Consider the following 27,120-nt stretch of genomic DNA (forward strand, 5'->3'; position numbering starts at 1 on the left):
AGCTGCTGGATATTTGCCCATGGACATGCAGGTCTCCATTTCCAAGAGAGATGGGAGCTGCTGGATGTTTGCTCATGGACATGCAGGGCTCCAGCTCCAAGAAGAATGGGAGCTGCTGGATGTTTGCCCATGGACATGCAGGGCTGGGGGCAGGACCTGAGTCCCCACCTGCAGAACAAGCTCCTGCTGCTGTCTGAAGGTGATTTTAGGTGTTTTTAGCAGGGCTCCCCGCTGTCCTCGCCCCGGGGCCAGGCTGGGGCTTTGTCAGTGTTTCCTGGCCGAGCTCTTGTTTGCCTGCCAAGCTTTTTAATTTGTTTTATAAATTGCCAAATGCAGCGGGCTGAACCGCGGGCCCCCTTCTGTGATAAAAATAAAATAACAGCTTGAACTCGGAGGGCAGAGCGGTGGGGCTGGCAGGAAATGCTGATTAAAGGGCAGGTGGAAATGATGAGGCTCCGAAACCGGAGCTTTCATCTTCCGCTCTTGAGTGAAAAATGCAGATTTGGGAAGTTTTGCTGACTGGGTTTGTGGAGCCTCCAGCTCCTCACGCTGCCATCCTTGAGCTGCCCAGCACCGAGAGCACCCAGAGCTGTGCTGGTGCTCCCTCCCTGCAGGGTGTGCAGGGGCTTTAGCTGGGAATTATTGCTCTGGAAATGCTCATTGGAGCCAGACCCAGAGATGGAGCACGAGGCACAGCAGGGTTGGCCTCGCCCCTCATCTTGCCCTGGCAGGTAAAACCCCTCTGATTTGTGCCTTGCCCAGACCAGGAGCTAATGTGCCATGAAATTGCTGCACAACCACGGGGGTACATTATTCTGGCAGAGCTCTCTCTGGGTATTTACTCTGCTTTGAACTCAAGATATTTGCTTGGGAGAAATGATTTTTTTTTTTTCTCTTGCCAGCAGGCAAACCTGTAGCTCCTTTTCCTTTGGGCTGGGAGATCGCTGTGAAATTGCAGTAGGATGGTTTTGGTCCCCTGAATATCCTTAAACTCCGTGGGTGCCTTGCTGCTATCAATGCTGGGGGAAAAAAAGCACTTTATTTTCTCCCATAAAGTTTGTCCAACTCTTTTCCAGTCAGCAAACCCTGCTTTGATATGAAGCAAAACTGTTCTGGTTTTTGTTTTGGATGTTTTCTCACATTCTGAGCACGGCAGGAAGGTGCAGTTACCTTGGAAACAGCAGTGGGATGGTGCTTGGTGGCAGGGCAGCACTCAGGCAAAACTCTTTTGGGGAAGGTGGGCATGGAAAAGTGGGGTTTGCTGGGTCCAGAGCCACCCTGGAAGCTCCAGGCTGGTGCCAGGTAAAGCTGAGCCAGGGCAGAGGCTGCTCCATGTCCAGGTGTGCAAATCAGGCCTGGCAGCCTCGGAGAAGGTTAAGCCATGTTTTTGGGAAGCCTGTCTTTTTAAGGCTTTGGATTAGTGAGAGGTGCTCAGATCATCCAAAGGGAAAGAATCCCTCAAATCAAAAGGGCTTTTGCTGCTGAGGCTCCTCTGGCTTTGTTCTGCTCCTGTGTCCCATCCCAGGAGATGCTGCCACTCCTGGATCCTGAGGATGCCATAAAGGAACACTGAGCTGATTAAAAGCTTGTTGGTGTTTTTCATTTTAACCAGGAAAGTATTTCCATCCTCACTGGGTTTAATTTACAGTTTGCAGCCAGATTGGAGCTGGGAAGGGATCCCACTGGTGGCTCATTTGTTTGAAGGTGTCGCTGTACAAATACACGCTCTGGGAATGCCAGCGGCGCTGGAGGGGAGGATGTGCCAACAGCAGCTCTCAGCTGTGTCCCAGCCATTCCCAAAATCTTCCCAGGGGACATCCTTCATCTCCTGGGGGACAGGGAGCTGCTGGATGCAGCCAGGCTGCTGAGGGATGGGGATAGCCCAGGTGAGAGCCCGTGGAAGCAAAGCTGTGGCTGCAGAGCTGCACCCACTCATCCTCACTCCTCTCCCAGGGCTGTGCCAACCAACCTGGGAACGGCCACGTTTCATAACAGGGCTCCCAGCAGGATGCTTTGTGCTCTATAATGCCTGCAGCCTGCTCTTTGGCATCTCCTTGAGTGCTCAGAGGCAGAGCAGCCCCGTGCTCGCAGGTTAATCACATCTCTCCTCCCTTGCAGCCGCGCTGGGGACGCTGGATTTCAGCTTGCTCTACGACCAGGAGAACAACGCTCTGCACTGCACCATCAACAAAGCCAAGGTAGGGCCCAGCCCGGCTGGGGGGACAGCAGGGACTGCCTGTGCCACGGGGAATGTGACCCATGGCTGCGACAAGGGAATCTGACCCACGGGAACCTGACCCATGGCTGTGCCAAGCTCTTAGGAAAATTAATCCACAAACACCAGAGGTTTATGTCCAAAAAGGAGACAGAAGAGTCCTTTTTGGCTTTATTCCAATAAAGGGAGAGGCCATGGGGTATTCCTCTGGCATTTCTTGAATTTTTGGAGGACGCAGCCTCCTTTTTATCCCAATTTCCGTCTATATTTCCCTTCTCTCTTTCCCCATTTCTGAGGTACTCGAGAGGTTCACACTTCCCAATACACCTGATACCAAAGATTTCCCCTCTAATGTATAACGCTCCATTTTAATTTTTAATTCTTAAAAAAAGGAGTTTTTTCTTCCCCATTGTTTATTTCATCTTTCAATGTCTAATTTCGTTTATCAGCAAACCTAAAGTTTATTCATAAAAGCAAATCTCTCTTTTTTTCCATTCGTCAATCAGTGGAATCCTTCCCATTGTTTCTTTTCTCTCCCAGTGCTGGTTTTATCTACCAGCAGACCCGCAGCTTTGTTTGGAAAGACAAATTTGCCATTCCTCTCAAAGGGAACCCAAACCATGGCTGTGCCAAGGGAGCCCCATCCATGGCTGTGCCAAGCATCCCTGGGTTCCACCACCTCCCCAGCCCCTCTGCCCTCTCCTTCCCCTCCATCCTTGCCTCTCAAGGCGTTCCCAGGGTCGGGAGCCGGCTGCTCATCCCCCGTGACGAGCAGGGATTGATGGCTGATGCTTTTTCCAGCAGCCCATCCCGATGTTGTTATTTACTGTGACCGGCTGTCGGTTTATAAATGGCTCTTTTAAATGCTGCTAATCACGGCCCCAAAGTGCTGCCGTCTGCGTGATTGAGGCAATTAGGGGCTTTTTTGCGCATTTGGGAGCAGGAACAGGGAGACGAGGTCCTGATGCAGCCTGTGGGAGATGCTGCTGGGTTCCCCTCTGCATCACACAGTGACCATCGGAGAGGGCTCCTGATGGGCTGGGGGGGAAGCACCTCAATCCCTGCAGATCTCGGGAAGGGATGGGGGTTTGGAGAAGGCAGGAGAAGAGGTTGAGCCCCCCCAGAGGGTCAGACCATGCTGTTTGCCTCCATAGGATGCTCTTCTCCCCCCTCCATGGCTCGTTTTCTGTGGTTCTCCAAGGCTGGAACACCAGCAGCAAAGCTGGATTTTGGGGATGGGGGTGGAAGGATTTACCCCAGCTCTCCTGGAGCTGTTCCTGGCCAGGGCAGCAGCCCCAGGTGCCAGCAGGGCAGGGCTGGGGCAGACTCTGGGCTCTGCTCCCCTCCCTGTCTCCTGTGGATCCGCCGGGTCAGGCTTCCCTCGGCGCACACGGGAGCCGAGCCAAGGAGGAGATTTCTAATTGGGTTTGGAGTGGGTGGAAGGCAGCGAGGAAGGAGAGAGCTCTGGGCAGCCACTGATAAATCTCACATCAGCAATGGCACAGGCAGGGCTGGCACAGGAGAGCCCTGGTCCCTGCCGTGCCCACCCGGGGCTGTGGGGGCACCCCAGCATCACCCCCGTGCCCCTGGGGAGGGCAGAGCCACCCTGACATTCAAGCTCTCGAGTCCTGTTCATTTCCATTCTGCTCTCATTCTCCCATTTTTCTCTTTTATTTACATTGCCATCTGCTCGCTCTCATTTCATCTCTCGCCTGGGGAAAGCTGCCAAAACTTGACTACAGAAAGGTAAGGGCCAGGACCCCGCTGGCTCCGGGGCTGGGACAGGCAGAGCTGCAGAGGAGGAGATGGGGGAAGAGCCCCAGCAGGGCTGGGATGTGATTTACCCTTGGATTTACCCTCGGATTTACCCTCCTGGGTGGCTGTGTCACCCTCCAGGGACATGCTGTGCCCAGCTCCAGCAGCTCCTGGAGCTCTGATTGCTGCCAGCAGCCATTCAAACCTATCCCAGCCACGTGAGACACGTTTTTCTTTCTCTCTGGTAACCCCAAACAACCTCCCTCTCTCCCTTTATTTTACTTCTCTGTATTTTTTTTTTTTTTTTTTTTTTTAATCTCCAGCACTTTTATATCTGCTGCTGTTCCTCACGAGTCCCATTATCACTCCAGCAGGTTCAATCCGACCTGTGGTGCTCCACCAGCCATTCCCTGCTCTGAGGGCTTCGCTCCACGTGGGGACTCACCCTGCCTCTGTGCCTGGGAATATCTGGGAGGGGTTTTCTGAGGGGTTTCTGAGGGGTGTAAATTCACAGCAGGGTTTGGGAGACTCTGGGTGTCACCAGACAGGTGGGAGCAGGCAGGAGAAGGCAGGAGCAGGCAAAAGTAGATAGGAACAAGGATGAACAGACAGGAGCAGGCAGGAAGAGGCAGGAGAAGCCAGGAACAGGCAGGAACAGGCAAAAGCAGACAGGAACAAGGATGAACAGGCAGGAGAAGCCAGGAGCAGGCAGGAAAAGGCAGGAACAAGCAGGAGCAGGCAAAAGCAGACAGGAACAAGGAGGAACAGGCAGGAGCAGGCAGGAGAAGCCAAGTAAAGACAGGGACAGGCAGGAGAAGCCAGGAAGAGGCAGAAACAGGCAAAACCAGACAGAAACAAGGAGGAACAGGCAGGAGAAGCCAGGAAAAGGAAGGGACAGGCAGGAGCAGGCAAAAGCAGACAGGAAAAGGGAAGAACAGGCAGGAGCAGGCAGGAAAAGGCAGAAACAGGCAGGAGCAGCCAGGAACAGGCAGGAAAAGGCAGGAGCAGCCAGGAAAAGGCAGGAACAAGGAAAAAAAGGCAGGAGCAGGGAAAAGCAGACAGGAGCAAGGAGGAACAGGCAGGAGCATCCAGGAACAGGCAGGAGCATGCAGGAACAAGGAGGAAAAGCCAGGAAAAGCAGGAGCAGCCAGGCTGGCAGCACCACCTGGCCCTGCTGGCTCTCAGCAGCCCCGCCCGTCACACTTCAGGCACGGCTGGGCTCAGACACGCTGTAGCTCAGCTCGGATCAATAGCAGAATAAATCAGGGCGTTGTGGAAGCTCATTCCTGGACTGCAGGAGCAGCCAGGCTGGCAGGAGGGCTCTCCCCTGCATGAGCCCTGGGATTGTGTGGGTCTCTGCTGTCCTGTGTGGGACAGAGCTGGGCTGTGCTGGGCATCACCTGGAAAATAGGATGGAAAAGGTTTTGGTGAATGTGCAGCCACCTGGTTTGGTGCCATGCCATGGCTTTGCTGAGGATCTCACTTTGTGCTCAGTCCATAGGGGATTTATAGGGGCATGCAGCACAGTCACAGCAGGATGTGCTATCCTACAGCTCCAGTGTTCTCCTGCTTTTGGGAGAAAGATGCCTGGCATGAGCCTCAGGGGGCTGCAGGGCCATGGTGAAGGATGCTCCAGGCAGCTCCTGCCCTTTGGAGCATCCTTGGGCTGCTCTCCCTGCACCTCTGGCCAGAAAACACCCAGGAGCTTCCACCCCACTGAGCATTTGGCTGCTCCCTCCCTCCCTTCCACCCGAGGTGAGTGCTGGAGGTCTGCGCTGATCATTACTTATGTATTGACTCATAAATATTCATCACTGCAGGGAGATTCCTCCAGCTGCCGGGCTCCTCTGGGCTGGCAGGCTGCAAATGCAGCTTGCCCCCTTTTTCCAGAATGGGATGGCTCAGCCAGGCTGGTTTTTGGGCAGGCAGCTGGCTGTGGGGTGAGGGATGGAATGGATCCATCTCCTGCGATTTCTGGCCGCCTCTAGCGCGGCGTTAATCGGCAGCCCCCGATTAGCCCGAGCTGTAATTAAATCCTATTGATTAGCTAAATGTCACTGGCACGGGGAGCAGCTGGCAGAGCCTGGCATGTGCAGGGAGCTGGAGGTCTCTGTGGGATTGCAGCAGAGATTTTTGGGGTTGGGAAGAGGAAGGGAAAAGATGAAACTTGATCTCAGCTCCAAGAAGCAGCGTCAGGATGGGTTGGAGCCAGGGATTGCCCCAGATGGAGCTGGGGGTGACTCTGTGCCTTGTCTGCCTCTCATCCCTCTTGTTGAAGCTCCAGGGTGGTGGTCCCTGCACCTAGAGGGGGTTCTCCCTATTGGAGGGATCCTTGCAAAGCAGAGCCCTGCTAAATTCAGCTGTTTGTGCCAAACACGTATCCAGTGACACGGGAGGGAGGTAGACGTGACATTAGGAGCCATTTTCCAGGCTCCTGTCACTCCATCTTCCATAGCACATCTATTAAAAAAGCCTTTAATAGCCTCCTCAGAAGGTAATTTAATTGAGCTGAATTGATGGGTGAATTACAGAGCTGCCTGTCATTCTCCATCCATTTTCCTGGGAATCTGCCTGCTCCGTGCTGGTCTCATTTGCTGTGCAGCCCGGGCAGGTTGGGCACCTCTGGCCAGGGACAGCACCAGTGGACTGTGCAGAGCCTGGGGACAGCCCAGCCCCTTCCTGCCCTGCCTGCCCCATCCCCATCATCTCCTGGCCCAGAGGCACCACCCCAGAGGCTGCACTCAAAGCAGGTTCACCTCCATTCACTGCTGGTATTTTTATCCTTGTGGCTTTGCTGTAGAAGCAAAATCCTCTTTGCTGGGCACCATTTGGCCTCCCTTGCCCCAGGTTTGTCTCTGTGGCAGAGCCCTTGCTCCAAGTCAGAGACACTCCCAAGGTCAGGAGCATCCTGGACAAAACTGCAGCTCAGAGAAGGTCCTGTGGTGCTATAGGTCAGGCTGGGTGAGTTAATCCCTACCTGATTATGATTCCCCCAGCATTTCCCTGCTGGATTTGCCCAGATCCTGGATGGCTGCATTCCTTCTGCGTGCAGAATTCCATACAAATGCTTCCCTGCCCCTGGATCCTGGCAGCTGCACACACACACTCATTATCCAGGCACTCTGCTCCTCACAACAAGGCTGTGAGGACTCTTCAGCATCCCCCTGGAGCCAGGATGGGGTGGTACCTCTGCAGAGAGCCCTGCTCTGATCCAGGCACAGCCCTGCCTTCAGCCAGCCCAGCAGTAATTCCTGCAGGGATCCCACAGCCAGGCTGGAAATAATCCAAGGGCTTCCACCACGGAGCCATTCTCATTTCTACTTAGGGCTGCTGGAAATTAGGCTCCATTTCTCACCCTCCTGACTTGCTTCCCTGCCCTGTGGAGTAGTTTGTCCATGCAGTCTGTGCAGGTGTGGCTTTGATCTGGAATTGTGCCTCACCTCTGGATCATTTTTGGGGGGTTTAGAAGAGGAACAGAGGCACAGCTTGTCCCTCCCTGATAACAAACCTGATCCACATCATCCTCTAAGAGCTGTGAGGGTTTTGTAGAAAACCCATCAGGAATGGCCACAGGGAGTGTTTCCTTGGATTGGTTCCTCCTGCAACCCCAAATTTACTCTGTGAACACCACAGCATCTGGCTGGCACCAGCCTCCCACTGGCCTGGAGCTGTTCTTCCTTAATAACCAAGAGTAGGTAGGTGCTATCACACCCTCTGCAAGTGGCACCACAACAGCAGAGGTGTGTGTTTGCTCAGAAGCAATTATTCAATGACAGAACCCTGTAATTTCAAAGCTGGGAAATCACTGCACTGATTCTCTTTCACCCCCAAATGAATGTGATGAGGATGGCAGGGAGGGAGGGAAGGTTGGATGGTGCCATGTGCAGGTGAGGAGCTTCCCACAGCCCCTCAGACTGGAATGCTGAGCCTGGATCCTGCAGAATTCATTCTCCCCTCCTTCCCAAACCCTGGGGAAGCCACAGCAGCTCCATGGACCCCAGGGTGGGCTCAGTGAGCCCCCCAGCATCCCCCTGCCCTCCTGATTCCTGCTTTTTGCTGTTCCCTCCGCAGGGGCTGAAGCCAATGGACCACAATGGTTTGGCTGATCCTTATGTCAAGCTGCACTTGCTCCCCGGGGCCAGCAAGGTGAGAAACCTTTTCATTGTCCTTCCTTTCCTGGGGCTGCTGCTTCTCATTGGAAATCAGGCCTGGGAGAAGCTCCTGAGCCAGGAGCTGTGGGCTGCTGCACCCAGAGCTTGAGTGTCTGGAGTGAAAAATGCTCAGAGAGAGCAGGAGGAAGGAATTGGGGTTGAATCCATCCTTACAGGGATGGAAAATGCCTTGCTGGGAAACCACTGGCTGGCAGCCAGGTGCCAGCCCTGATTGCTTACCTTGGGAGCCCAGCATGGGAATGCTGCATTCCAGGAGCCCTGGGAAGCACTGAGTGAAACATCCTCAGCCATAAACAAATCAGACCCTTTTAATTCCCCCCTTTTTTTTTCCCCCCTACCCTTATCCTTTTGCATTTAAAACCCCTCAGATCATAATAAAACAGAGTATAAATCATAAGGGAAATATTTCCATCTCCTTAGGTTCAGCACTTGCTGGAGAGAAGAGTAATTAAAGATATTGATGTGTGGTGAGAGCTGGGTGTAAGTGACGGGGATGTGGAATTTAAATGCTCGATGTGTGTGTCAGGAATATTAATTGCACTCTTATTCCACACGAAAGGAAAGACCTTTTTTTGGGGGGAGGGGAGGAGGGGAGGTGTATTTCCTTGTTACAGTTCAGTTGGATTAATTCCCAGTGCTCGGGGTGGCAGAGGGAGTTTTTAACCACGTCCTGAATTTCCGCTGCGCGCGGAGCCGCGAGCGCTCTCAGCAGCAATATCATCATCATCATCATCCCCATGTTTTGCAAATCCATTGATTAGCATTGCTGCTGGAGCTGGGGGAGGCAGGAGAGGCAGGAGGGGAGGGAACAGAGCAGCTGCAGATCCACAGGCCATGGGGGGACCCCATCTTTGCCCCATCTTTGTGCTCTGTTCCAACAGCACTGCTGGATCTGCCCTGGGAGAGGGGAGCAGCTCTGGGGGATTGGGATTTGGGATTTGGGTTGTTCCTGCAGCAGGACAGTCCCTGAGTCCTTCAGGTGTTTCTGTCCCAGATTTGGGCTCTCAGGCACCCGTGGGTGTGGGAGCAGGGCTGGGTTCATTCCCCATGCAGAGCTGGTGCTGCCTCCTGAGTCATCCCCGATGGGAGGAAAAGGCATTCCCGGAGCTCAGCTCCTCTGATCTCACTCCTGTCCCTTCCCAGGGCAGCTTTGGCAGCTGGGTGATGTTCATGTCACCCCGCTTTCCTTCCCAGTCCCCGGAGCCCCAGGGATCAGGATCGGGTGCCTGCAGACCTGAGCAGGCTGTGGGTGCTTCCCTGCTCTCCTCATCACTCAGGGCGCCTAAACCCAGGGTGGGGAATGCAGCAGCTCCCCATAAAGATCCACAAGACACCTTGGAGGTGTGGATGTGCTGAGGCACAGCAGCAGCTGAGGCAGGGATTGAGTTGTCTGACACCTCATTAGAGGGAAAATTGCTGCTCTGCCAGGCGGTGCCAGGCTGGAGAAGCCCAACCTGCAGCCTCAGCCTCTTTATTCTGCTGTGCCCAGACACGAGAGGGGCTCAGGGAGCGAGGAGATCCCTGTCCCCTGGGCTGTGTGCCAGGATGTCCCATCCATGCAGGGGACACAAGCCCTGCTGTCCCCATCCTCCTGCTGGTGCTGACAAAACACCTGCCAGGGAACTGGTTTGGAGTCAGGCAGGATCAAGAGCTGTGCTGGGAGCAGGAGTGCAAACAAACAGCCAGAACAGCAAATCAGCATTTTTTTAATTTAATCCAGAAAGGATTTTTTCCTCTCCCTTGCTCTCTCTTACTGCTTAAATGAAATCCTGGTCCATGCTCTGCCAAGGTTCCCATTTTGCTGGCTGTCTCCAGGATGAGGGGCTGGGATGGTTTGGAAATGAGTGAGTTGCTGTGTCCCTGCCCCTCAGGTTTTTGCTGGATTAGGGGTGGATTTGGGCCACCCCAATGAGGGTCCCAGCACTGAGACAGAACAGTGACAGCACCCATTGTCCCTTTGTCCCCAAACTGGGCTGTGGCATTTGCTGGGTCCCCAGGATGAAGGAGGAATTGAGAATCTGACCCCATGTTCATAGAAGGCTTATATTATATTATATTATATTATATTATATTATATTATATTATATTATATTATATTATATTATATTATATTATATTATATTATATTATATTATATTATATTATATTATTTATATATTTTTATACATATTTTATTAAATGTTTTATTTTCTTTTATTATAACAAAATAGAATCTATTATATTTTATTATATTCTATTTTATTTTAATTTAATTTTTATTTTATTTATATTATAATTATTATTATGTTATAATTATACTAAAGAATAGAGAAAGGGCCCTTACAGAAGGTTTAACAAGGCATTAATTAAAAACTCGTGACTGACTCCTCAGAGTCCCGACACAGCTTGGACAGTGATTGGTCATTAAGTAAAAACAATTCACGTGTTGGATGAACCATCTCCAAACCACATTCCAAAGCAGCAAAACACGAGAGAAACAATCAGATAAAACAATCAGATAAAACCATCAGATAATTACTGTTTTCAGTTTTCTCTGAGGCTTCTCAGCTCCCCAGAAGAAGAAATCCCGGCGAAGGGGTTTTCCAGCAAACACGGCAGTGACACTGGGCCTCCTCTGCTGCCCAGATGACCAAGCCCACTGACCCCACCTGCTCTGCTTTGCCAGGCAAACAAGCTGAGAACCAAAACGCTGAGGAACACCCTGAACCCCACGTGGAACGAGACCCTCACCTACTACGGCATCACCGACGAGGACATGATCCGCAAGACGCTCAGGTGGGTCCCCAGCCTGGGGGGACAGCCTCCCTCCCTTCCTCCCTTCCTTCCCCCAGCACCCTGCCAGCTGTCCCTCCCTGCTGGGGAAGATGAAGCAGGAAAGCCTTATCAATATGATTGTCTGGCAAAAGATTTTGAGAATATGGAAACTGTAAGTGAGATTGAAATGAAGGCAAGCTTTGAGATCCCTCAGTTACTGAACAACTGGAAAACAATGGTGTGGCTGGCTGAAGGTGATCCCCTTTTGATGGAACAACACCCTCTGCTTGCAGACAGGCCCAAGGGTCAGAGCAGACCCTACAGCTTGGCAGAAGGGGCCCAAAGAGGAGTTTTTAGGGTCTAAAATGTTACACATTATGGTAATGTAATGATTCTTATAGGCTGTATGTAAATGCTGTAGGATTTGTATCTTGTACTAGACTGGTTAGTGAGAATCAGAATATTCAACACAGAAGATGATTTATGGTATTGGAATGGGAACTTCACTCTCTTAGCTCTCACCTCTTGTCTCTTCGCTCTTGCCTTTTAAGCTCTTACCCCTTTTACTCTCTCACCCTCTCATCCTCTCTGCCCCTCTCTCCTCTCAGTCCTGCTCCGAGCTGTGGCTGCAGCTCCCAGCAGGGCCCTGCACCCAGGCCCTCTGCAATAAACCCCAAATCCCAGCAGGGCCCTGCACCCAGGCCCTGTGCAATAAACCCCAAATCCCAGCAGGGCCCTGCACCCAGGCCCTTTACAATAAACCCCAAATCCCAGCAGGGCCCTGCACCCAGGCCCTTTGCAATAAACCCCAAATCCCAGCAGGGCCCTGCACCCAGGCCCTTTGCCATAAACCCCAAATTCCACGACCAGGCCTCAAAGATCTCTCGTCTCCGTCCGTCCCGACCATGCTACCCCCATCAGTTCTGCACCTCCCCACCCCAGGGACAATCCCAGGGACAATCCCAGCCCCACAGGAGATGCTGGAGCTGCTCCCAGCAGAGCAGGGCAGAGTTATCCCCCTCAAACCCAGAGCTCTGGGGTGTGTGCCCTGCATGCATCCATCATCCCCCAAGACACTGACAGCTGATTTTCAGGGCTGGGGGAGGCAGTGAGGAGCCTGTTCCTGCTGCATCTTTACCTTCAAAGCCCTCTGGTTGCTTCCTGCCTGCCCAGGTGCTGTGGTTTGGGTTTAACCTCGCCGTGCCCAGCTCTCACGGGCACGTGTTGAGGCTTTGTGGTTGTGTCTTGCTGAGAAAATCTCCTCAGGGAAGTTCTGGGTCCCTTTCAGAGCTGAGCTTTTTGTTGAACTATTGTCCAACCAAACAAAGAGTGTAAGTCTTTATTTTATTATTTTGTTTTGCTGGTTCAGTCTGTGCATTCAGCATCTCGCAGGGGCTGGGAGAGGCTGTGTGAGGGTGGAGCTGGGCAGGGGCAGAGCTTGGAATGATGCTCTGCAGGGAGCTGACACCTGTGAGTGCAAAGATTTCTCATGTTTTGGCCTCTGCCCCGCCTGGATGAGGGCAGGAATTGTGGGCAGCCTCGGATGCTCCATAGCACACTGATCTGAGGCTGTTCTGCAGGATTTGCTGTAAAATCTGGCAAAGAAAGGATTTTACACTGGCAAAGAAAGGATTTTACATCCTTCTGCAAGCACTCAGGGCTTTGCCAGCTCCGTGGCTGCAATCCCACTCTCCTCACCTGCAGATGCCCCTGGGGTTTTGTGATTTTCCCCATGCCAGGAGCTCAAATCTGCCTGGTGAAAGGTGCTGCTGAAAGGTGAACCAGGGCAGAGCCCACCTGTTGTCTGCAGAGTGCAGGGTGGTGAGGAATTCAGCACCGTGGATTATTATTATTTCACTTGGAAAGCATTAGTCATGCTGGAAGTGCTGCAGGCTGGTGGGGCTGGGAAGCCTCCAGTTTGTTGTTATTATTGGTGGGTGTTTTTTCCACTGCAGGCTTTGAAGTTTGCAGCCTCCTCAAGCGTGGAAATGGGTTTGTAAGGAGATGTTGGCTGAGTTGTTTGCTGGAAGCAGACAGGGAGCAGCAGGGCTCGACCCTCGTTCCTCCAGGGCTCTGGGAGCCCATTCTCCCTTGGGAAGGGCTGTTTATCCTGGAGCTGTGAGATGGAGGATGCACCAAAATATGTGCAGGGCTGGATTTGCCTTTTTCCCCACAGAAATCCTGCTCTGCCCCATCCCATTCCTGCCTGACAACCTATGGAGATCCTTGTGCCCTTCCCAAAGCTCAGAACTGTGCACGGACCCCTGTACCCACCTAGAATCCCTCAGTGTGCAGGAGAATGTGGCTGGATGGACTTTAAAGATAATTTCCTTTGGGCAAGGACATCTCCACTATTCCAGGCTGCTCCAGGCTCTGTCCAGCCTGGCCTTGGGCACTTCCAGGGATCCAGGAGCAGCCACAGCTTCTCTGGGCACCCTGTGCCAGGGCCTGCCCACCCTCCCAGGGAAGGATTTCTTCCCAATATCCCATCTAAACTGGCCATCTGTCAGTGTTTTGGTGTGGCTGGAGCTGTTTCCCTGCTCTGAGCTGGCCCTTCACTCCCCACAGAAAACATCTCCATGCACTGGGTGCTCTGCTTAACCCATCCATCTTCTCCTCCAAATATCTCCTTCTCCACGAGCAAAAGCCACCTTCAGAGCCAGCAGGGCTCTGGTTTTCCCTGTGTTAATCAGTTGAGGCTCCTGCCAGGCAGCTGGTGCTGCTTGAAAGAGCATCAGTGATGCTCCCGTGGCTCTGGGTGGTGCCCGTTCCCTGGGAGGCTCCCTGGTGCTGAGCTGGGCAGGGGATGCAATTCCAGAGTCTCTTTAATGTGAAAATAAAGGCAGAGAGATCAAAGCTGCCTCCCTGCAGCCTGGAGATGTGGCAGGGAAGCTGGAAAAGCACCCAGGAAAAAAAAAAAAAAATCTTCCCTGCCCACCTGGTGGGACGTGTCCAGCATGGATTGCTGGGGTGGTGCTGGCATGGGGCACCATGACAGGGCCTGCGGCCTTGTGCAGGGGACAAGTGGCATTTGTCAGGACATCCCAGAGGGTTTGGTGTTGGATCCCCTCCTTCCCAAGCCCCCAGCCCCATATTATGGCCAGATTCTCCCTCATCCCTGCATGGCCTTGTCCAAAGTGGTGCAGTGACTTTGCTGTCCCACCTCCCCGAGGTGAAGGAGAGGTGAAGGCAGCCCAGCTAATTGCTCTGGCAAGCAGGGTTTTGTTAATGAAGCAACCCCCTCAGAAAGCAGCAGATATTTGGGATTTCGTGGAGAGCAGCAGGTGGGAGGATCTCGAAAGGTCTCATCCATTCATTGAATTAAATATCCCTGAGTGGAGCCCAAGGCTTAGCAGGGATGAAGCCACCCACCAGCCTGGGAAAAGGCAGGTTCAGAGCCGTGCAAAACACCCTGGAGTGCACAGATGGATGGGACTGGGGACAAATTCCCTGCCTGCAGCAAGGGGGAAATCCCACCCTGGAGCCCCCATCCCCACCACGGGGTGCAGTGTCAGGGGGAGGCAGAGAAATGCTGCAGGGGAAGCTGGAACAGGCAGGATACAATCTCCCCCAGTTAAATAATAGATGTAATATACAATAAATAAATTGCATTCATAATAAATACCCAAGCTGGCCAGATATTGGATACAATTATTCATATCCAGATATATTGGCGAGCTGATGCATTATTCATGGGCTACTCAGCTAGCCCACGAATGCCAGGAATTCTTTGTTTAATCATGTGTTTGACAAACATCATGACTCATTAAATGTATTATTCAGAAAATAGTATTTGATCAGGACTAATAAGCTGAGTGCAGCCACTTCAAGGTTTGGGGTCCCAAATTGCTTTAGTCTGGATGAATGAGGCTTGCTTGGAATTGCAGGTGCACTTGTAATTGCAGCTCATTTCTGCTGTGCTTTCTGTGCTCAGACTTGGAGGCATTTTGTGGTGGAGCCCATGATGGAATCCTCCTTTTGTTTTCTGGAGAACTGGCCTTTCACAAGGGGTTATTCTGTCTCCTTGCCTGGTGTGGCCTGTCCTTGAACCAAGCCAGCATCACCTGCTCCTCACGGGGAGCCTCCCTTGGGGATTTTAGGTACGGGGGATGATCTCAGGCTCTGCTCTGGGTGTTTTTATGGAAAAAGGTCCTTGCTGACCCCCATTTCCCCTTTCCACACTGGGAAGGAGCCCGTGTGAGGGAGCAGAAGCCATGAGTCAGCTGCTGGAGCCGCTCAGTGAGTCAGGGCTGGAGCCCAGGAGCCCGGGCTGAGTGGGAGGGAGGAGAGGTTTAATGAGCAGTGATTGTTCATTTGCTGCTTAGTTTCCTTCCAAGGTGCTTTTCACAGCCATTAATGTAAAGATCAGGACCCCACGGCGAGGATATCAAACGGAACACCAGGCTGGAGGGATTTGGGTTAATAAGGAGAGATGGGGAAGGGGTGAAGCTCCAGTTCCAGGCTGGCGATGGAAGGGGAACGAGGCTGCCAGAGGCAACTCGTGCTGTTTGTCATGGGGCTGATTTTGTAACCCAAGGCATGAAAATTCCATCACATGGATCTCTCCTAATGAAATCCAAGCTGGTGTGATTGCAGTGTGCCCTTTTCCAAAGGGAGGGATGGGGCTGGAGCTTCCTGCTCGTCTCACTCAAAGCTCACTGCCCTCACCGATGGGCCAGTGCTGGAAATCCCATTCCAGAGGGGATGAACTGCAGCTGGGAGGAGGAACTGGGGCTGGGACTGGCAGAGCTGGCACAAAACTCCCTCTGGGCATCACAGCAGATGGGCACAAATGAGGGGACCAGAGGTGCCACAGGAAAAACGGGGCTGAGAAGGACCTGGAGGTGTCTCCAGCTCCACTGTTCATGGCAGGGACAGCTCCCAGTGCCAAAATCCACTTCCCAAGGGCCTTCCCATGTCCCTGAGGGCACTGAAACAGGGCCCAGTGTGACAGATGTGGGAGATGCTCTCCCTGCTGCCAGCACTGGAGTTTTCCACCTTTCCTTCCTGGGCTTTTGCCCATCCTGAGGCTCCAGAGCTCTCGCAGCAAGCAGGACGTTGTGTTTGGGATCTTGCTGTGCTCCCCTGGACATTGCCAGGAGAATTGTCACATTTTTGAGAGGTAAACCATCCCAAACCCTGTCTCCCTGAGTGCCCAGGAGCCAGCACCACTCCTCAATTGCTGGGTGTAGGCGCAGATCCTGGGCTGCCAGCTCCCTGTGTCCCCTCCTGTCCCCTCCACACTCCTGGCAAGTGCAGTGGAGCTCTGGAGCTGCTGCTCCTTTGCTGGTTTTGTTCTTTACAAGAAAGAGGAGAGGAAATGGGGAACATTGTGCCTGCATTTGAGATTCTCTTTGAGGATTTCAGCCTTGTGGTGGGGTGGTTTTTGCTGTGGGTATCTATAGTAACGCTGCATCCAGCACACTTTTCTGGAGAGCAGCATTCCCTGTTTTCCTGCTCATATCATTATTTTTTTTTTTTCCCCAAACCCCTTTTCTGTGCTGCTCCCCAGCCCTGATGATCCCTGTGCTGTGGCACTGAGACATCCCCATGGCTTCCTTGCTTCCTTGCTGCTCATTTGTGAGCATGAGGGTGGTCAAACCATCCTTGGATAAGGCACTAAAGCATCCACAGATAAATAATCTATTGATAAATAGATTTATGGGCAGGGATAACCCATCCATGGATAAACCAGCCAGATGCTGAGCAGGCCAGAGGTGTGCTGTGTAATTATTTACCCTCAGGTGGGATCACAGGGCATAATTTATCTTTAATTACTGTGGTCCCTGGGGGAAGAAGTGCCACCCGTGGGGAGATGGACTCCAAAGGGAGTGGGTGTTTTTTTGTTTTTTATGGAGAAAGGATGGAAGTGAAGGGAAAATAAATTTCTTCCCTTCATGGGCAGGGAGCCCAGCCAGTCCCTGCATGGCTCCGGTGGGGATGCAGGATGCTCCCTTTGCATGGGGATGGTTTTCCCCATTCCCAGCCCTGCTGCTCCCTCAGGGCACCCTCCTGGCCCTCTGGGATTTGGGGAGCTGCAAGCAGAGGCTCCTGCAAGCACTGGCTTTGCTCCTCTGCCAGGAGCAGCACAGGAATGACTCATGAGCTGCCAGCTCAGGGAAAGGCAGTGGTGGCTTTTTCATGGAAAAGCTTTTCCATGGAAAACAGCCTGGGCTCAGCCCCACCTCACTGGGGAGCACCCCAGGGTCCCAGCAGGGCTGGGAGAGCTTCACCTGCCCAAGGTGTGACATTTCCCATGCTCTGGGTGTGGCCCTGGTGGGGCAGGAGGTGGCAGAGCTGCTCTGTGTCCCCTCTGGGTCAGCCTGGGAGCTGCCAGCTCCAGCAGTGCCTGAGATCCTCAGGAAGGAGCTGTGTGGGAAGCAGGCTTCTCCCAGCCACACAAGGGAGGCGTGAGGAAGAGCCTCCATGGCTGGGCAAAATGCAGCTCCAGCAACTCTGAATAATTTCGCTTCAGTCGCTGATGACTCTGATGTTTTAATGGAAGGGTCATCAGGGTGGTTGCTTGCTTTTCCAGCAGTGCCTGGGCTGGGTTGTGCATTTAGGCACAGAGACTCACGCCCTGAGCTGCCCTGGCCGGGCTGTGCCCATTCCATTCCATTCCATTCCATTCCATTCCATTCCATTCCATTCCATTCCATTCCATTCCATTCCATTCCATTCCATTCCATTCCATTCCATTCCATCCCATCCCATCCCATCCCATCCCATCCCATCCCATCCCAGCTGTTTTCCAGCTGCCAGCAGAGGAGCTGCCCTGTCCGTGGCCTGGACAAGGGTGACCTCAGCTGCTCCCTCCCTGTGGGGACCCTGCCCTGTCCCCAGTGTCCCTGCTCACCCCGTGCTCTTGCAGGATCTCGGTGTGTGACGAGGACAAGTTCCGGCACAACGAGTTCATCGGCGAGACGCGCATCCCGCTGAAGAAACTGAAACCCAACCAGACCAAAAACTTCAACATCTGCCTGGAGAAGCAGCTGCCGGTGAGTGAGGGGCGTTCAGAGCCTCACCCCACCCTGGAATCACAGGCACAGCAGCTTCTCCCTGTGGCATGTGGGGATGTGGAGCTGTTTGATCCCTCAAACAACATCAGGGATGTGGGGAAGAGCATCCCTTGGCTGGGGAGGTGTCTGGATGTGGCTGTACCCCAGCACAGCCCCCCAGACTGGGTGCATTCCCTCCCCAGATAGATAAAACAGAGGACAAGTCGCTGGAGGAGCGTGGCAGGATCCTCATCTCCCTCAAGTACAGCTCGCAGAAGCAGGGGCTGCAGGTGGGCATCATGCGCTGCGCCCACCTGGCTGCCATGGACGCCAACGGCTACTCCGACCCCTACGTCAAAATGTGAGTGTCACCCCTCAAAATGTGGCCAAAATGTGAGTGTCACCCATTGAAATGTGGGTGTCACCCATTGAAATGTGAGTGTCACCCATCAAAATGTGTCAAAATGTGAGTGTCACCCATCAAAATGTGTGTCACCCATCAAAATGTGGTCAAAATGTGAGTGTCACCCATTGAAATGTGGGTGTCACCCATTGAAATGTGTTACCCATCAAAATGTGTCAAAATGTGAGTGTCACTCGTCAAAATGTGAGTGTCACCCATTGAAATGTGAGTGTCACCCTTCAAAATGTGGTCAAAATGTGTCACCCATTGAAATGTGAGTGTCACCCGTCAAAATGTGTCAAAATGTGAGTGTCACCCATTGAAATGTGAGTGTCACCCATTGAAATGTGTCACCCGTCAAAATGTGGTCAAAATGTGAGTGTCACCCACCAAAATGTGAGTGTCACCCGCCAAAATGTCACCCATCAAAACGTGAGTGTCACCTGTCAAAATGTGAATGTCACCCATTGAAATGTGAGTGTCACCTCTCAAAATGTGAGTGTCACCCGTCAAAATATGAGTGTTATCCATCAAAATGTGAGTGTCACCCGCGGCCCTGCTGTCCCCTCCCGCCCCTGCCCGCAGCGGGAATTAATTGCTCTCATTAGGAGATGCAAATGAGGCCTGGGGCGTTATTCCCTGGCACTGTTTGGCAGAGCTTCCAGGTGAGGTGGGCACAGCACTTGGTGCTGAGGGGATGTCTCTGTCTCACCACAGCTCCTGGTTTTTTTGGGATGGAATTTTCCAAATTCACTCCCTGCCTGTCCCACCTCCTTGTCTCCACTGTGCTGACTCAAATTTGGGCACTTTTAGGGACGGGATTCACTAAGGCAGAACCACTGGGAGAAACCACACCTGGGAGACCCAGGGATGGAATTCATCAGCAGCAGACTTTCACCTTCTTATTTAATTGGTTTTTAGGGGTGGAGGTGTTTGTATAAAAATCCCCTGTTTCTTTTATAGATGCCCATGAGAGGCTCAGCCCCTGAGCAGCACAATTGCCATTGCACCCAGCCAGTTTTGGGTGTCCCCTGTGCCATCCTCAGGAGATTGCATCTGCAGGGATCAGAGCAGATAGGGAGCTGATGCTTCTCAGTACAAGCCCTAATTTTTTTAATTATGAGCAAGATCTGGAACGTGTAGCAAGGAAGCAGAACCCATGTTTAAAGGCGCAGCACCAGCACAAAACCACGATGGGTTGGCTTTGGCCTGGCCCATATTTCAGTCCCCTCTCTGCCTGATGACACATGACACTTTAATCTTGTTTTCTGTCCAGAATATCAGCAGGGAACAGCTCAAAGCTGCTCAAAGCTGCTCCATTTCCCACCCTGCATGTGATTCCTGTCTCCTGGAGAGGCTCTGCATGAGCAGACCAGTCACAGCCCAGAGTGTGGACAGGTCCTGGGCTGGGAGTGCTGGCTTTGGAGAGCATTTTGTGTGCAGTGCCAGTGTCCCCTAGGGACTGGAGATGGGATAATCGGTGCTCTCTGATGGCAGCTGGCTTGGTTCTGAGGAGGGGAAATGCTGAAATGCTGCCTCCCCCCAGCTGGCCCCCAGCATTTTGGCAGGGGAGGAGGATCTGGAGGTTCAGGTGGGTCAGTCACCCACCTCACCCTGGCTCTGCTCAGGAGCTGCAGCCACTGATGTCCCCACCCTTGGCCTCCTGCCCTCCTCACTGGGACCCACTCTGGTCTCCTTGCAGTTACTTGAAACCAGATGAGGACAAGAAATCCAAGCACAAGACAGCAGTGAAGAAGAAAACGCTGAACCCCGAGTTCAATGAGGTGGGTGTGGTTCTCACCAAGGGGCTTTTTTTAACCTCAGACTTAAAAGATAAAAATTCACCACCTTGGTCACTGTGTGAGGGATTGGGGTTGGGTTCCCTGCGGGCAGCAAAGCCTGAGGAGGAGGAGGAGGAGGAGGATGGGCAGCCCCAGCCCCTGGCTCATCCTGGCTCTGCCTCTGCTCTCCACAGGAGTTTTTCTATGAGATAAAGCACGGTGACCTGGCAAAGAAGACCCTGGAAGTCACTGTGTGGGACTATGACATTGGGAAATCCAACGATTTCATAGGTGAGTGGCACTCTCCAGAAGGTCTCCTTGGCCTCTTTTCTATTTATCTTTGCTGTCTGTGCCTCTCATTTCTCCTGCACTCCTCCACCCCCTGGTTTGTTCTCCATGCCCACAGTCATTCTCGCTGGCTTTCTGTTCTGCTTTTATCCCTCTCCTGCACCTGAGCCTCTCACAGAGCATCCAAGCAGGGAGAAAATGCATCTGCCTCTCCCCTTCTGTTTTCAGATGTTTTCCTCTGAGTGCAAAACATGTTTAACAGGGAGGTTTCATTTATCTCTGTTGGATGTCTGGGCTGTTTGTGATTTTGTCTCTGGTCACTGTGATTTATCACTAACAAGTGCCTGGTACCTCTGACAGCCCCTGTGATTGCAGTGAGCCCTTGGCACAGGGGACAGGGGCACTGCCTGGGGCTGGGACACTGCCTGGGACAGGTCCCACACCACAGCCACGAGAGTGTGGGGAATTTGGGCTGGGTTTCACATCAGGTTGGATGCTGTGAGGATGCTGATGAATGCTAATGAAACCTGGCTACGTCCAGCATCCTCCTCTGTGACGGTGTTCACAGGGGTCTGAGGATGGGGGAAGAGACGAGGATGTGACTCCATGTTTCAGAAGGCCTGATTTATTATTTTATTTTATTTTATTTTATTTTATTTTATTTTATTTTATTTTATTTTATTTTATTTTATTTATATTTTATATATATTATTATATATAATATAACATCTAATATATATAATATTTATATAATATATTACATTTAAGATATTATATAATATATGTATATTATAAATTATATATTATATATTATATGCTATATATTATATATATTATATATTATATTGTATATATTAAATATATTATATATTAAATATATATTATATATTAAATATATTATATATATTATATATATTAAAACTATACTAAAAGAATAGAAGAAAGGATCTTTTCAGAAGGCTAGCTAAGAATAGAAAAAGAAAGAATGATAAAAGCTTGTGGCTTGGACTCTCTGTCTGAGCCAGCTGACTGTGATTGGCCATTAATTAGAAACCACTCTATGAGACCAATCACAGATGCACCTGTTGCATTCCACAGCAGCAGATAACCATTGTTTAGATTTTGTTCCTGAGGCCTCTCAGCTTCTCAGGAGAAAAAATCCTAAGGAAAGGATTTTTCAGGGAATATCATGGCTACGCCCCTCCGCATCTCTCAGCATCAGCTGATGCTCCCCCCACCCCTCTCCCTCTCTTTCTCCCTCCCAAGGCGGAGTCGTGCTGGGAATCAATGCCAAAGGGGAGCGGCTCAAGCACTGGTTCGACTGCCTGAAGAACAAGGACAAGAAGATCGAGCGCTGGCACACGCTGACCAACGAGCTGCCGGGCGCCGTGCTCAGCGACTGAGCCCCGCGGCTGCACGGCCCTCGGGCTCCTCCCAGCTTTGGATTTGGGGGATCCCAGGACAGCCAGGACAGCAGGACACCCCCAGCAGGGCCTGGCTGCAGGGAAGCCCTTCCCAGGGAAGAAGGCACAGGTGGTTTGCTCGGGCGTCTCCAGAACGCCTCTTTGCGCCCTGCCGCACTCGCAGCCCCGCTCTGGAGCGTGCACTGCACACTCGCACTCACACTCACGCAGGTGTGCGCCCCTGCATGCACTGCAGTCTGGCTCCTCTCCCAAATCCTGCCTCTACTCACAGTTTACCTTCTCGCTGCCTTGCAAGTCAGTGGCAAAAAAAAAAAAAAAAAAATGATGAATGCGTCCGTCCGCGTCCGTGTGTCCGGCATCGGCAAAAGGCGTCCCCAAAAAAACACACACAGAACCCAGAACTGTCTCCTGGAGGCAGCTTGTGCCATATCTCTGGTGGTTTGTCAGTCTCTGTGGTTTGGGCCTAAACAGTCTTTTCTGCATTTCAAGCTCCTCTGTTGGAATGATTGTGTCCCTGGTGAACCCGGACAGAGTGTTTGCTCTCCTTCCAGGAATGGTGTGCTCGTCCTCTCCAGTAAAACTCACCGCAGGCAGCAGAGCTGTGCAGACCAAGCTTTTCCTCCTCCTGGGATCAGGCAGCTTCACCTTTGGGAGGCAAAATGAAAAAGGTCCCTGGAACAGCCTGGCTGTTCCTGCTGCCCAGGAAGCAGCTCCTCTCCTAATGAAACCATGCCATGCAGCAGCACGGCTGCTTTTCCAGCAGAGCCAGCTTTCAGGCTGAATTTTTCTGTAATTTTTCCCTTTTTCATCCCTTCTAATTCATGCATTAAATAATGAAGATGCTAAGCCTCAGAGCTGAGCCAGAATTGTGTTTGTAGCTCGGCATGGCCGTGAGGTTGATTCATTTTCTGCCTCAGCATCCAAACCAAATAAATTTCTGTGTATGGCACAGTAATATTAATATGGCAAAGTAATAATATATTAATATTATAACAATCCCAGATATCATCCTCTGTGATCCACCTTGGCTGGATCTTCATCCTCATCCCACCAGGCATCCAGTGGGACAAGCTAAAGCTTTCTAGGAAATGCTGCACCATTCCCAAAATGTTTGGAAGCCTTTAAACAATGATTTCATAGGAAGAGCTGCTCTTTCCCCACGAGTCTCAGTTACCCTCAGCTTCCAAGCCCTGTGCAGGTATTGCCAACTTCTTTTTTTTTCTCTTGGGAAGCAATGGAATCTCTGGAAACCTGTGTTTACTTTTCCAAGTGATGATCCTGGTACACCATGTTACACCTCCTTTGATACTGGGGTGGGGGGAGGGAGATAAAAGGAATAAAACCAACCTTCATAGGGGTTTTTTAAATAACTCAATATTTGTAATGCATCCTGCAGATGTGCACGGATTTTATTTGAATACTGGCAGCCTGTCAAGCCGGATGTTCCCACTAATCCTTTCTGGTCCAGCACCTTAAAACCTGGTTGGGATCTGAGCTTCCAGGGAAGCTCCAGGAGCACCAGGTTGGCTGTGCCTCCCTTTTCTGACAAAATTCCTTTCAGTCCATCCTTTTTCCCAGCCTATGAAACTGGTTGATGCCTGATGTGGAGTAGGACACGTGTGTGTTGGTTCCTTCACTTTGTACCCCAGTCTTTTCTAAGTGGACACTCCGTCCCTCGTCCCAGCTGCATGCAGAGTTGGTGGTTGTCATGCCAGGCCTCGTGAAAATGTTTGATACCAATGTTTTGCTACCATGTGAAGGCTGCAGAAACCGTCCTTACCTGCATCCTGAGAGACTTTTGTATTTCAGTATTACCTATCTGTGTACTTTTGGTCAGATTTGTTAATATTTATAACGAGAACCGAAAATAAAAAGGTTAAAAAATAAAAATTAAACAAAAAAAAGAAAGAAAGGTTGATGCTGGTGGTGCAGCTTTTGAATTTGGGGGATGGCAAGGATTTGGGAAGAAATGGTTTTAAACCAGAGCATTGGGGGCTTCTTGGCCCAATATAGCATCAATAATATAAATGTACTATATAAATACTATAAAATACTATAAATGTATTATAAATATTATGTAAGTACTTATAAGTATTTATTAAAATATATATGTGGGGATGGAGATATATATATAGATATATATATAGGGATATATATAGGGATATATATATATATATATATATATATATATATATATGGAGAGAGAAAATACATAAATATGGCCCAATATATGGAGAGAGAAAATACATAAATATGGCCTAATTAAGTACATATTCTACATGTATATTTTTATTTATTTATGTTTAATATGTATTCAGTAGCCTTGAAGCCCAGCAAACCCAGGGCACAGGGAATGATGTCCAGACCCAGGTGCCAAGGCAAGGCTCACAGATGGAAAACACAAGGAAAAAAAATATTTACTCAATTAAATGATGCTCTGTTCAGCCATCAGATTTCTGTTTAAGTCACTCTTTATCCCCTCGGGAATAAAGAGCTGATTATAAAAAGCAGGAGGGGAGGACAAACCCTTCAGATTAAAATGAAGCTTAAGGTATTTGAAAGCCAAGCTGCTCTGGGGCACGTCAGCCCCTCCAGCTCTATAAAGGGGCTCAGCTTTTGGGGGAGCTCACCTGCCCCAGGTGCTGCTGCTCCATGGAGAGCACCCAGGAGCCCCCAAACAGCAGCACCCCAGGGCCCTTTGATGGCCCCCAGTGGCCCCACCAGGCCCCCAGGGCCATGTACCTGGCAGTGGCCGTGCTCATGGGGCTGGTGGTGGCCTCGGCCTCGGTGCTCAATGGCCTGGTCATCGTGGTGTCCATCCGGCACAAGAGGCTGCGCTCGCCCCTCAATTACATCCTGGTGAACCTGGCCGTGGCCAACCTGCTGGTGACGCTCTGCGGCAGCTCCGTCAGCCTCTCCAACAACATCCAGGGCTTCTTCGTGTTTGGGGAGCGCCTCTGCCAGCTGGAGGGCTTCATGGTGTCCCTGACAGGTAAGGAGAGCGCTCCAGACCTGCCCCTGGGCTGTGGGTGGTGCTTTTGGGTTTGGCAGAGGGGCTGTGGAGATGTTTCTGCACCTAAAGTCAACGGTTTTATGTTGTGGAAGTTGTGTCCTTCAGCTCTTGGTTAGCACAGGGAAGGGTTGGCTGTGCCAGGTCACCACATGTCCAGTCTTGGTCTTGACAGAGTGGGAAATGCCACTTGGGGACATTGGGAATCCTTGTTTGGGATGTATTTCATGGGTGCTGGCTGGTGCCAGGTCACCACATGTCCAGTCTTGGTCTTGACAGAGTGGGAAATGCCACTTGGGGACATTGGGAATCCTTGTTTGGGATGTATTTCATGGGTGCTGGCTGTGCACCAGGGACTGGAAATTGCACAAAACCTCTCCTTGAGGACACTGTGCTGTTGTAACCACGAGGCATCACAGCCACCCATTGCCAACTTCATCTCTAAGGGCCAAATATCCCCGTTGTCCCTGCTGTGAGAGAAGCAGTGCCAAAATCAGTTTCTAACAGCCAAGTATCACAGCTGTCCCTGATGTGAGGAAAAAACATCCGACTTGTTGTTCAAACAACATTTCCTTGAACTAAACCATCACCTACCAGGTCCCAGCACGGGCAGCAGAAGCTGTCCCTGAGACACAACCCCTGCTGTCCCCCCAGGCATCGTGGGGCTGTGGTCCCTGGCCATCCTGGCCTTGGAGAGGTACCTGGTGGTCTGCAGACCCCTGGGAGACTTTCGGTTCCAGCGCCGGCACGCTGCCAGCGGCTGTGCCTTCACCTGGGGCTGGTCCCTGCTCTGGACAACCCCACCTCTGCTGGGCTGGAGCAGCTACGTGCCTGAAGGTAGGGCAGATGTGCATCAGACTCCGCTGTGTTGTCTTCTTGTGTCTTGTTTTCAAGCCTGGGGTAGCTGGAGGGTGTCTGGGCTGGAGTCTGAAGGGTTAATCTCTCCTGTTAATATCTCCTGCTTGCTCAGCCAATAATCCTCTCCTGGAGGTTGTTCTTTGGATGTTCCCCACCACAGGCACTCTGCAGCAGTTGTTATTGGAGCTGCTCTGGCTGCTGGAGCATCACCCAGCCCAAACCTGCTCTTGCAGGGGCCTGACACAACTCCACCACAAATCACAAATCACATCTGGCCAGCCCAAACCCCCAGTGGCTGATCTCCAGGCCCTTGGGATGGACACACGAGCTGGCATGGCTGTTTTGGAGCCTGTCCTTGAGCCCTTATCCAAGCCCCAACTGCTTTGGGCTCATTCCCAACCTTTATTCCAGGCCTGAGAACCTCCTGCGGGCCCAACTGGTACACGGGCGGCAGCAACAACAGCAGCTACATCCTGGCCTTGTTTGTCACCTGCTTCGTGGTGCCCCTCAGCCTGATCCTCTTCTCCTACACCAACCTGCTGCTGACCCTGCGGGCGGTAAGTGAGCCCAGCAATTGTTTCATCCCCTAAGGGGTGGGATGCTGTCCCAGGCTGCTGACAGGCCTCTGCTCTCTCCCAAACCCCCACAGGCAGCAGCACAGCAGCAGGAGTCGGACACGACGCAGCAGGCGGAGCGGGAGGTGACACGCATGGTGGTGGCCATGGTGGTGGCCTTCCTCACCTGCTGGCTGCCCTACACCACCTTTGCGCTGGTGGTGGCCACCAACAAGGACATTGTCATCCAGCCAGCCCTGGCATCCCTGCCCTCCTACTTCTCCAAGACAGCCACGGTCTACAACCCCATCATCTACGTCTTCATGAACAAACAGGTGAGAGAAAGCTCCAAACAAACAGAGCAACCAACAAACCAAGCTGGAGAACGGCTCAAAAATCCTGGAGGAACCATCTAGCCTATCTGGAAGTGTGGTCCCAGGCTCAGGGTTGCTGTGTAAGCAGCAAGGATTTGGGGAATAAGATGGAAAGGGAGGGAGCAGCCTGCAAGCCCGAACAAGAGCTCATTTTCTGCTTCCATGGTTTTATGGGGTCAGGCAACTTAATGTTGGATCACAAGCTGCTCGTTGAAGGCACAAAGCAAACAGAATGAAACTTTTATTGTCCATAAACCACAAAGAGTTGGGCTGGGAATAGACAGAGATCTTTCCCAAAATACAACCAGGGTCCAAGCTGCCGAGTTGCCGGATTTCTGCTGCCACAAATAACCTGTCCCTTCCTTCCCTGCCCAGTTCCAGAGCTGCCTGCTGGGAATGCTGTGCTGTGGTTACCACCCCAGGGGCATGGGGAAAACCTCTCCAGCTGTCCCCGGTCCCCAGGTGGCTGCAGAGGGGCTGAGGAACAAGGTGACACCATCCCACCCCGTGTGACAACAGCCACGTCCTGCCTGC

The 27,120-nt window shown here is 51.8% G+C and overlaps 2 protein-coding genes across 2 annotated transcripts in view; both read left to right on the forward strand.

Moving 5' to 3' along the window:
* Positions 1 to 23,699, forward strand: part of DOC2B (double C2 domain beta) — a 32,585-nt gene extending 8,886 nt beyond the window's left edge. Inside the window, exons 2-9 of the mRNA XM_058037788.1 lie at positions 2,119 to 2,198; positions 8,042 to 8,116; positions 10,808 to 10,917; positions 17,768 to 17,894; positions 18,098 to 18,255; positions 20,000 to 20,081; positions 20,273 to 20,369; positions 21,633 to 23,699. Coding sequence (XP_057893771.1) covers positions 2,119 to 2,198; positions 8,042 to 8,116; positions 10,808 to 10,917; positions 17,768 to 17,894; positions 18,098 to 18,255; positions 20,000 to 20,081; positions 20,273 to 20,369; positions 21,633 to 21,769 — 866 coding nt within the window. The 3' untranslated portion in view covers positions 21,770 to 23,699. The remainder of the gene's footprint in view (positions 1 to 2,118; positions 2,199 to 8,041; positions 8,117 to 10,807; positions 10,918 to 17,767; positions 17,895 to 18,097; positions 18,256 to 19,999; positions 20,082 to 20,272; positions 20,370 to 21,632) is intronic.
* Positions 23,700 to 24,442: 743 nt separating this feature from the next.
* LOC131091449 (pinopsin) lies at positions 24,443 to 27,099 on the forward strand. Its single transcript, XM_058037537.1, has 5 exons — positions 24,443 to 24,782; positions 25,455 to 25,637; positions 26,070 to 26,215; positions 26,308 to 26,547; positions 26,962 to 27,099. Exons 1-5 carry the CDS (start codon positions 24,443 to 24,445, stop codon positions 27,097 to 27,099), a joined length of 1,047 nt encoding a protein of 348 aa, XP_057893520.1.
* Positions 27,100 to 27,120: the final 21 nt, after the last annotated feature.

This window comes from Melospiza georgiana, chromosome 19 (genome assembly GCF_028018845.1).
Source record: "Melospiza georgiana isolate bMelGeo1 chromosome 19, bMelGeo1.pri, whole genome shotgun sequence".
Taxonomy (NCBI): domain Eukaryota; kingdom Metazoa; phylum Chordata; class Aves; order Passeriformes; family Passerellidae; genus Melospiza; species Melospiza georgiana.

Bases quoted from the DNA above. Each gene is read 5' to 3' on its own strand.
- LOC131091449 (XM_058037537.1), top strand. From the start codon at position 24,443: ATGGAGAGCACCCAGGAGCCCCCAAACAGCAGCACCCCAGGGCCCTTT. The intron at 24,783-25,454 runs GTAAGGAGAGCG...CTGTCCCCCCAG, and splicing joins CTTCATGGTGTCCCTGACAG to GCATCGTGGGGCTGTGGTCC. The intron at 26,216-26,307 runs GTAAGTGAGCCC...AAACCCCCACAG, and splicing joins TGCTGCTGACCCTGCGGGCG to GCAGCAGCACAGCAGCAGGA.